This window comes from Physeter macrocephalus, chromosome 11 (genome assembly GCF_002837175.3).
Source record: "Physeter macrocephalus isolate SW-GA chromosome 11, ASM283717v5, whole genome shotgun sequence".
Classification (NCBI taxonomy): Eukaryota; Metazoa; Chordata; class Mammalia; order Artiodactyla; family Physeteridae; genus Physeter; species Physeter macrocephalus.
Window position 1 is genome coordinate 59,887,084 of NC_041224.1, and position 10,868 is coordinate 59,897,951.

Here is a 10,868-nt window from a genome sequence, read left to right on the forward strand (position 1 = left end):
ATGGCTCACGGGCCCAGCCGCTCCGCGGCATGTGGGATCTTCCCGGACTGGGGCACGAACCCGTGTCCCCCTGCATCGGCAGGCGGACTCGTAACCACTGCGCCACCAGGGAAGCCCATTGTGTCCTTTTTTTATACTTAAAAAAAAATACTAGTTTGGTTTTAAAGACCACTAGTTTAGTAAGACACTAGTCTCTTCTTGAAAACATGAGATTTCGGATAACTAATTTGATCATTCAGCATTTGGATACAAGTTATTTAACTACTGTCTCCTCAGTTAATTTATTTTGAGGTTCATGTGACAATGTGGTTTCAACATTAAATAGGAGCCACTTAAATATTTACATTTATTGAGCACCTATTCTGGGCCCAGCTCTGGGCCAGTTCAGAAGACATTGCTTCTAGCCACAAGATGCTCTTCTCCAGAACAGATTTCTCCTGCATGCCGTGGATCTCACTAATTGTGTAAGACTTTCCAGTTCCCGAATCTCTCCATTCTCCCAGATCCCTTTGGTCAGCTCACAAGTATTTATTGAGTGGCTCCTGCATACTCGACATTGTACCAGGGCATGGGGGATTATATGAAAAGTATACACCTTGCCTTTAAAGAGTTTGGACGGACAAGATTGAAAGATTTGGAACAACAGGATGGAACAGCAGGGGACACTACTTCATCATGTTAAATCTTGAGGCACTAGTTAAAAGGAGCACAAGTGTGGAAGGCAGGGTGTGGAACCAGTTAGCTGGCCTAGTCAGGGTGGGCTGTGGAGCAGATTGGTGCATCTGTACTGTCTGCTGAGCACCTACTATGTGCCAGATACTGCACCAGGTGCTTTATATATATTCTTTCATTTCATACTCTCCAAAACTCTGTGCCCCAGGTGACTTTATTCCCCATTTTACAGATGAAGAAAGCAATGCTTAGAAAGGTGAAATAATATGCCCAGGCTCCTAGAAAGCTGAGCAAGCATTTAATCAGTCTATGCTCTGTATACTCTGCCAAACTGAACAGAGGAGTCTTCAAATCTCTTCTCAGCCCTACTTGACCAAGGAAACATTTTACAGTGCTCCCTCCTCCAACATTCCCTGGGCACCTGGTCTGCATGTGTCTTGTGTCCACCACCCTCCACCATGTTTTACAGCTGTTTATACATGTGAAATGGTTGTTCCTCAAAGGCAGCATCTCAGTTGCTTTGATTCTGGTATCTCCTTTCATGTCTAGCCAAGTGCTTTGCCCCTACTGATCAGTCAGTTATTTTACAAATGAATAGGTGACTCCACTGGCTGCTGATTTCCTGTACATACTCCCTAAAATATTCTGCAGCCTGGAGTGGGTAATCTCTTCTCACTATTCCATTCGGATGGGATATTTAATTAGGATTTCTTTCTATGCACATAATAAGAAGCACATCTTGAGAAGGAGAACAGTTAAATTAAGATAGTGTTTCCTTTAAACCAAGAATCACTAGATGTCCTATTTAAGTAATATACTCCTCTTTGGGAATGGAGAAAGGAAAAGGTTGCTTTCCTGAAATAATCATTGCTATGGTCATAATCAGACCATTTATTTGGACAGAACATTCCCTGAATTGGCCTTGCCAAGTCCAGGCAGCGTAAGAAATTGCAATTTCATCAGCTTTCGAAAGTTAACAGTTCTGTTTTATAATTTACTAAAGTTAATGGGATAGGGCTTCCCTGGTGGCGCAGTAGTTGCGAGTCCGCCTGCCGATGCAGGGGACACGGGTTCGTACCCCGGTCTGGGAAGATCCCACATGCCGCAGAGCAGCTGGGCCCGTGAGCCATGGCCGCTGAGCCTGTGCGTCTGGAGCCTGTGCTCCGCAACGGAAGAGGCCACAACAGTGAGAGGCCTGCGTACCGCAAAAAAAAATAAAATAAATAAATAAAGTTAATGGGATAAATTTTTAAATCAGTATGCAAATCCCATTGGTATTAATAGGAGTTCTGGGGCTAAATCCCTAGGTATTATTTGAAAGTACACTTCCATGGTACCTCACAGCCCTCCTTCTGAAGGAATCATTGTGTCTATTTTTTTGGTGGTGGTGTTATTTATCTTTTCTTTAGAGAAATGCTAAAGTACAAAAAAGCCACTTAAATTGCTAAGATCTGTACAAAACCAATCTAAATTAACTTGAATGTGGCTTCTGGATATGCTTTTTATTTTAAACTGTGCAACATCAATCTGATGCCAGAGTTCATAATGTCTTTTACCTTTATACCAGTAATTAACATTGTGCCTGTTATTTTTAGATGCCAACGTAAGCGTCATCTACATCTGCTCCCATCGAATGAATGACGAGTTGCTGCTGTATTACAATAAAATCCTGAGTCTACAGGCAGCTGTCAAATCAGGGAAAGTTGAGGACAGAAGTGACCTGCAGGACAGGTTCAAAATTATCACCCCTGAAGCTATAAACATCTTCACTGTGAGTTTGTCTTCTAATTACTCCAGCTTCAGGGATGCAGTAAAATTAAATTGGAAATTTTATAACTTCCAACGCTCTGGTACACATCAGTGAAATATTATTGCAAGTTTAACAGCTTTACTGATTAGACTACAGGTCGGACGATAGGAAATAAATATCCCAGTTTAACTTGCAGATTTAGCTGAGCTACTGCTGCCCAGTTTCTCTGTAGCTGAAGCCTAATTGTAGTTATTGGGTTGTACCATCAACTAAGTGAATTTATAACAACTACGGTGGCTTTTTCTTAATTTTGTTTGGAGAACACCGAGGCCGGGAAAGGCTGGGCCTGCCTGTGGTCACAAAGCTAGTTAGGGACAGAATCTAGACCAGGGCCCCTGTTCTCTGATTTCCACACTGGTATTCCTTGTTATTCCATGGGGTTTTTGTCCCTCAGGGGAATTTGGTCTTATTTACCATATCACATGGTTCATAATGAACAAAGTTCAGATTTTTTTTTAAACTTTTTTAGAACTGATTTTTAATGAATGGAATGAATTCTGAGTTGAATCTCATCCCTAGAGAAGAACTTCTGGGAAATTCATAGAACCATGGGGCATGTTCTAGAATAAGGTAGTGCAAGAGATGGCTTGAAATGAATTTCTCTATATTTTAACAAGGATTTAAGCTTTCCATGGTAAACAATCAACATCTCAATACCTAATGGAGGACTTCCCTGGTGGCGCAGTGGTTAAGAATCCACCTGCCAATGCAGAGGGCATGGGTTCAATCCCTGGTCTGGGAAGATCCCACATGCCTCAGAGCAAGTAAGCCTGTGCACCACAACTACTGAGCCTGCACTCTAGAGCCCTCAAGCCACAACTACTGAGCCCGTGTGCCACAACTACTGAAGCCCATGTGCCTAGAGCCCGTGCTCCACAACAAGAGAAGCCACCACAATGAGAAGCCCACGTACCGCAACGAAGAGTAGCCCCTGCTTGATGCAGCTAGAGAAAGCCTGCATGCAACAATGAAGACCCAACGCAGCCATAAATAAATAAATAACCTAATGGACTATGCACTTTTGAGGAGACTGTTTAATATAATCTAAAAGTCTGAATTTGCTGGTGAAGATAGCTCTCTTCATTCATAAGTGGGATGCACCAAAGTCAACTCTCTATCTATTGTCAAAGAAACTGATTGCATGGTTCATGTAGGAAGTATCTATGTGTTGAGTTACTACCCATTAACACTTCAGATGCACCATGATTTGACCAAAGGAAAAAAAATCCTGCCAGGGCTGGGGAGGGATGCTACAGCATTTCTACTTTGCTGGTACACTCAGTGAATTTTACCCTCTTCTACCAAAATGAAGATTTTATTTTTTCAGAATTAGATACCTCGATATTCCCATAAAAGCTCTCCGCCTAGTTCTGTTTCATTGGCACCACTTGGCTATGGAAGAGGAAACAAGTGCAGGATTAGGACAAGCAAGAGAAAAGACAGGAGACAGGGCTTCCCTAGTGTCACAGTGGTTAAGAATCCACCTGCCAATGTAGGGGACATGGGTTCGAGCCCTGGTCCAGGAAGATCCACATGCCGTGGAGCAACTAAGCCCATGCACCACAACTACTGAGCCTGCACTCTAGAGCCTGAGAGCCACAACTACTGAAGCCCACGTGCCACTACTACTGAAGACCGCGCGCCTAGAGCTCGTATTCCGCGAAAAGAGAAGCCATCACAATGAGAAGCCCGCGCACCACAACGAAGGGTAGCCTCTGCTAGACGCAACTAGAGAAAGACCATGCGCAGCAAGGAAGACCCAACACAGCCATAAATTAATTTATTTATTTATTAAATCTTAAAAAAAAAAAAGAAAGCAGACAAATCATCACCACTTACTTATAATCTTAGAAACTCCCCAATATCCTCCACCAATGCAAGGATTGCTTTGGTGCTTCCTAGCTATTCCCTGGCCTCAATGTCAGAGTTACTGTGGATATTGGGAAGCAAGGAACTATCATTAGCGTGTGGTTAATTTCCTGATTTTCTCCAGCCAGAAACTGGAGCTAATGCCTGGTAGCTGTTAATAAGCAGTTTCTGCATATCTGAAATGCCAATATACATTGAAGAGGCATGGAATGGTGAAGGGGCACTAGATTTGGGAAAAGGAAAGTGAGTAAACAGCTAACATTTATCAAATGCTTAGCATACATTTTCTCATTTGATACTTAGAACACAGCAGCAAGACAGAAATTATCAATTTCCTTCTTTGGCTAAGGAAACCAACACTCATCTTCTAATCCCAAGTTACTAGTGGGGCCATAGTATGAACCCAAATCTGTCTGACCCCAGAACCCTATCCTGATTTGGAATGACAGCCTTGCTCCTGGATGACCTTGTGGCCTTGGGCAAGCCCCTTTACCTCTCTGGTCCTCTGTTATTCATCTGTAAAATGAGGTGATGGATTAGATCATTTCAAAGTCCTTTCCAGCTCTGCAGTCCTATTACCTGAGAAGTGAATCCTCACTGTCCACTCTTCACCTTCTAAGAGGAGATAGGCAGTTGGTACTAACAGATGCATGGGGTTACATTCATAGTGTAGGTTTGCGTCTCTGTGAATAGCAACAATTAGGAAATACTTTTAAGTACTGAATACTTCTCATAGTTTAAGTTTAAATTATTTGAGTAATTAATCACTCATAGGCAATCACCTCTCTAAAATACAAAAATTAAACTCTTACTTTCAAATCATTTCCTGCTCGTGTTTAGTTATGGCTTTATTTCTTTTTAATGGATTTGAGAGATTGCATCAGTGCTGACTTTCTTTCAAATGCATGGCTTTGAGGAGATATTTTAAAAGTGTGCCAAAAATCTGTTTGTACATCTCTCCAAGTTACTCTACAATGTTTGAATTTGTAATGGTGAAAATGCTGTTATAAAGTCATCATGTCTATTTTTGAACATTTTAATGTTTATGAAGACATCGTAAGCAACTACGTTTTGTCTCAGGTGAAAAAAAATTAGTGGTGATAAATTAAATGTAGCTATAATGTTATGGAATTAGGAACATTTTAGATTTTTGTCATCTGTGTTAATCCACAGCCTGGATCTGATGATACGGATTTTCTCTAAATGGTCACACAAGACCTGCGGTCAGTAATGTGTCCTCTGCCATCACTTACATTCAAATCTTTATTAAACACACGTTGAACACAATACTGTGGTACCATCTTGCCTGAAGAATAAGGCATGCCCAGAGGTGACATAATAGAGTTGGGTAGAATACTTGCCAAGAGAGATAAACAACCCTAGAGCAGACAGAAATCCATTCTGGCCGGAAATGTGCAACTTTAACGTTAGGTTCTATTGCTGCATCTACCAGCCCCTCATCACACTTCATAAAACTACCAGACCTCACTACTCAATCTGTAAAATGGGAGAAATCATGGCAGCTATGGCATGAGAACTGTGCTAATACTGAATTTGAATCCTGCCTCTGCTATTTACCAGCTGTGTGACTATGCGCAAATCACCTGAGCCTCAGTTTCCTCATCTCCCAAACAGGGACTGTTAATTGGTACAGTGTTGTATGGATCAAATGAAAGAGTACTTAACATGAGAGGATTGCCCCCTTTTGAAACATTCTTCTAGGTACCCTGAAAAGCCTACCACATACTTTGTGACTCAAGTCACCAGTTCTGCAAGACACATCATTTTTTCACATTTCCTCATTGGAATAATTTGTAGGGAAAGGAAAGGAGTGAAATAAACAAGGGGGATAAACAGTGATCAATTAGATGGGAAACACAAACTCACGAGTTGCTGTCACCAGCCATTGTCTAATGGAACATCGGATTTCCTAGAGCTGCATTCTCAGAAGCAGGTTTTTGAAAATGGATTTAAATTAAGAAAAGGCATACTGCATAGACCTAAAGAGCTTAGAATATAACACCTGCTCTGAAGGACAGGTTCAACAGGGTAAATCATAAAATCCTCTTCTCAGAGGAGGTTTTTATTTTGTCTTTTGGCGGGGGGGAGGTGGAATATACATAACATAAAATTTACCATTTAAATCATTTTAAGTGTACAGTTCAATGAAATTAAGTACATTCACATTGTTGTGCAATCATCATATCATCCATTTTCAAAACTTTTTCAACATCCCAAGCAGAAACTCTGTACTCATTGAACAGTTTGTCCAGAAGAGCTTTGGTTTTAAAGGGAACGTTGTATCACAGCTGGAAGGACCCTAGAGATTTCTAGTTCAACCCCTCATTTGAATGTGGGGAACCAAGGCTCAGAAAGATAGAGTTTTCTAAATCAACTTGCAAGTTACAAATTCAGACAGGACTAAAATCCAGGGGCTCTCCTCAGTTGCTTTCTCTTATACTCAGCAGTCATACCCTCCAACAGTTTGCAAACTGGTGCAGCAGATACTCCCCAAAATAGTGGCTCGGAATTTCTCCACACTTCAATGCCATGTTGAGTAGATAATTTTGACTAAAACCAGGAGAGAAGGTGCTAGTCTACAAAATCCCTTGAACTCCATTAAGACTCTCACGTCTTGCATTATATCATTTGCATGACATTTTAATGACTTTATTTTTAAAAAGTTTTCTCCATAATAATATTGATAATTACTACCATTGATCGAATATCAACTCAATGCCATGCATTATAATAGGTGTTAAACATTTATGATCTTATTTTATCCTTAGAGGAACCCATCAAATGGGTATTTTTATTCCCTTTCAGAAGATGGAGAAACTTAGTCTCAAGGAGTCTAAGTCACTTGCCCAAGTTCAGGTTGTTTATAACAGATAGAGCTGTATTAAGAGACAGAACCATTTGACTCCTAAGCCCCAGCACTTTCTCATGTGCCATGATGCCCTCTTCTCTAGAGGAAATGAGCACAATCTTGGGTTCCCATATTCCAGCCTAGGCTATGGCCATCCTCACCTGCTAAAATCCTACCCATCCTTCAAAACTTATCTCAACTCCGACCTCTTTCATAACAATAATACAAGCTCACATTCATCAAGTGCTTATATCCAAGGCACTATTATAAGTGCTTTACATGCATTATCTCATTTAATACTCATAGCATCCTTATGAGATGGGTACTACTATTATACGCATTTTACAGATGAGGAAACTGAGGCCCAAGAAGAATGAGTAATTTGCCTTTTCAGCTTTCCCCACTAGCATGTGGCCTCTGCCTCCCTCCTCCCTGCCTCCAAGGCCCTCTGTAGCTCTTTATGGCCCTTCTCTGCCTTGTATTAGTTATGCATTAATGGTACTCATCTGTGTCCCCACTCCTTGAGCACAGAGATATGCTTGTATTAGTTTTGGTGTGTGTTGACCATCTGGCTCCATCCTCTGCCCCTTATTAGACATGCTGGAATTATTTATTTAATTGAATGAGACAGTCGCATGTATTGCTGAGCTGGGTCTAAGTAGTCAAAAATAAAAAGAGTTTTCCATTGGAAAAGAAATTTGAGTCTTGCTGAAATTCTCAAATATTTTCCATTCGTGAATCCTTTCTGGAGTGTTGGCTAAGAACCATGATAATCATCATAACAATACATAGTCTCTGAAATGGAATTTTTGGTAGAACTTTGGGAAGAGAGTCTCAAGTCAAGTGCCTTTTTCCTACTGAATCATTTAAAGGGTTGCCAGAATAGGAGTCCTGAACAGTGAAGAATACTATGGGGTTTTTTTCTTCATTTTTCTGTATTGATTTTCCAGACGCTTTAGTGTTAAACCATGCCAGAAGTGTTGCAGAGATGAATCACTATTATCCAAAGGCCACCAGCCTCTTTTCCTTCTGACAGAAGGATAATTCCACATGGATCAAATAAATACAGATGCGTAGTAATTAGTTCTATTCCCAGTGAGCCTATTTCCAACACACTAAAGATGTGAGCGATTATGGAACCTCACCCCAACAGCTTTTATCAATTTAAACTGCTAAACAACGGGATAGTTCATAACCCAGCCTGTTATTAATAATGCATTTATTGTGCATAACATTATAAATTAGGTGTGTGGACCAGAAAAAGAACACCTTTTAACAAGAATAATACGATCTCCCCACAGAAGCAGCATATGTGCCTGGCCACTCACCTGATGTACAGTCCCAAGGCAATCAAAAGAATAAAAAATCTCATCCAAGGAAAAGAAGCCTACATTGTCAGCGGGCTCCTCCACAGAGATGATTTAGCTGTGGCGGATATGTTAGACATACCCATCCTGGGCCCAGAGCCTGAACTAGCTCATTTCTATAGTACCAAGTCCGGAAGTAAACGGGTCTTTGAAAGCGCCAACATGCCAGTCCCTCCTGGAATATATGACGTCTATAGTCACCAGCAGGTATGCAGGGTGGACAGACGAGGCTCTGTTTAAATATTTCAAATTCTCTTGACCTTGCGGGAACTTTAGGTCTTCTGGTGTCAGCCCTACCCAATGAAGAATATTGTGGAATACTTGAGTTGAGTTGATGGGATCTACTTTAGGCCTTCATGTTTCAAAGTGTCTTCCTAGGGGCCTTACAGAAATTGTTGTAATTCCCAAAGTATTCATTCATTTGGATTAAGGAACTGAAGGCCCTATTCATATATTAATCTGCTATCAATATTTATTGCCTTAACATGGAGTAGTTCATCATCATATTAGTTAGCAGGACCCTAAGAAATGTGAGAGTCAATTTTGGCTAAAAGGAGCAGGTTTGGAAAGCTCCAGGGAGTGAGCCCTTTCTGCCGAGTCATGTTGCAAAGGGCATGTGGCAGAGGGCTGCAGATATCTGTGGCTCTGTAAAAAAAAAAAAATCCTAGCTCCTCAGGAAGTGGCCATACAGGAAGGAGGGGGGAAAAATCCCAGAAAGGGGAAGTAAAATGGCTCTAGGAGGAAAACTATCTGCTTCTGGGTTTTGCCTTGGTCTGAGTCTATGGCTATGCATTCTTCCAGCAGATAGTTAGGGCCCTAACTATTTGGAGAACTATTATATAATATTAGTCACTACAAAAGTAGCCACTAGAGAACTAGAAATTAGCCACTTTGAGTTAGCTCTGGCAGGTGTTCTCCCATTTAACTGCTATTTTTTTTCACAATAAAGAAAATAAAAGACAAAGGACTGTTAACACTTCCTAACCTCTGTTTCAATACATCTCTTAACCATTACTCTGAGCCAATCACAAGTGATTCCAGGCACCCACTTCTAGGGAAACTAAAGAACTGTATACAATGAGGATGTTTGTAAGGAACAATATTTAGGGATCATGCTTCTTCTCTCAGTTGCCTGATCCTGATGCTCTGCACCTCATAGCCACTGAGCCCCCAAATCAAGCTTTTCAACAAATCATACTTTTCAGAGACTAATTTGAAAATTTAGCTTATTAAATTGCCCCCAACGTGTTTCAGTCTTGCTAGATAGAGTGTTCTTTGGCAATACATGGGCTCCTGAAGGAAGTTCCTCTTAAAGATGGCAGCGTCTAGAAAAGGCACAGGCAATCTTAATAGGATTAAAAGAGAGGGGCTCCTCCTAACCTGGCATGTCCCTTCCATTGCCATTAACCTCCACTGGAATTTGAAGGTAACAGAGTGGATTGCTTAACTCTGCTTCCCTGTAGAATACTAGGCTGATAGACTTAATACAAGTGAAATGCATTTTTAAATGATACAATTTCATACATGTATATTAAACAATCTTCAAAGCCTTAAACTTAAAATATGTGCAATATTTATACTGAGTGAGTCTTGCTTTTGTCCCCATTGATGAGAACTCAGGCAGTCTTTGCTACGAAATATTTTAGAACTTTATATGTTAATTGTGGTTAAAGATGCAGGAACATTTAATGCAGTAAAGCCTCCCCCTAATACTGATATTCAGAAGTAGGATAAAAACCTCTCCTCATAGACAAATTGGATTTGAAGGGTGTCATTTCACCTATGGCATGTGCAAACTGTATCACAATAAACTAAGTTATAACTGAGGTCCATGCTATCTGTTTGGAAAATGTATGTCTGAGGTCAACAAGAATTGAAGTACTCTACTGAGATTTTTCCACATAGTGCCTAACTGAACATGTCAGCGTTTTGAATTTGCAGATGGTAATGAATCAGTAACACTGACTTTTTACCGATGTGCATCATAAACTTAAAGGTGGTGAAAGAAAGCTGTGATTATCTTAATTTAGGTTAGTAAATATTCCTGGCTATCAGTTGGATTTTAGCAGTAGACATTTTTCTACTTCTGCCCTACACCAGTATAAAATGTATGGCAATTAAAAAATATATTACATCTTTTTTTTTAACATCTTTATTGGGGTATAACTGTTTTACAATAGTGTGTTAGTTTCTCGTTTACAACAAAGTGAATCAGTTATACATATACATATGTTCTCATATCTCTTCCCTCTTGCATCACCCTCCCTCCCACCCTCCCTAT

The 10,868-nt window shown here is 40.5% G+C and overlaps 1 protein-coding gene and 1 long non-coding RNA gene across 2 annotated transcripts in view; one reads left to right on the forward strand and one right to left on the reverse strand.

The window, feature by feature from the left end:
* Positions 1–10,868, forward strand: part of IQCH (IQ motif containing H) — a 211,878-nt gene that overhangs the window by 120,483 nt on the left and 80,527 nt on the right. The window contains exons 12-13 of the mRNA XM_024128842.3: positions 2,268–2,443; positions 8,522–8,794. Of these exons, the coding sequence (XP_023984610.1) occupies positions 2,268–2,443; positions 8,522–8,794 (449 nt within the window). The remainder of the gene's footprint in view (positions 1–2,267; positions 2,444–8,521; positions 8,795–10,868) is intronic.
* Positions 1–10,868, reverse strand: part of LOC114487042 (uncharacterized) — a 173,424-nt gene that overhangs the window by 57,725 nt on the left and 104,831 nt on the right. The window lies entirely within an intron of this gene.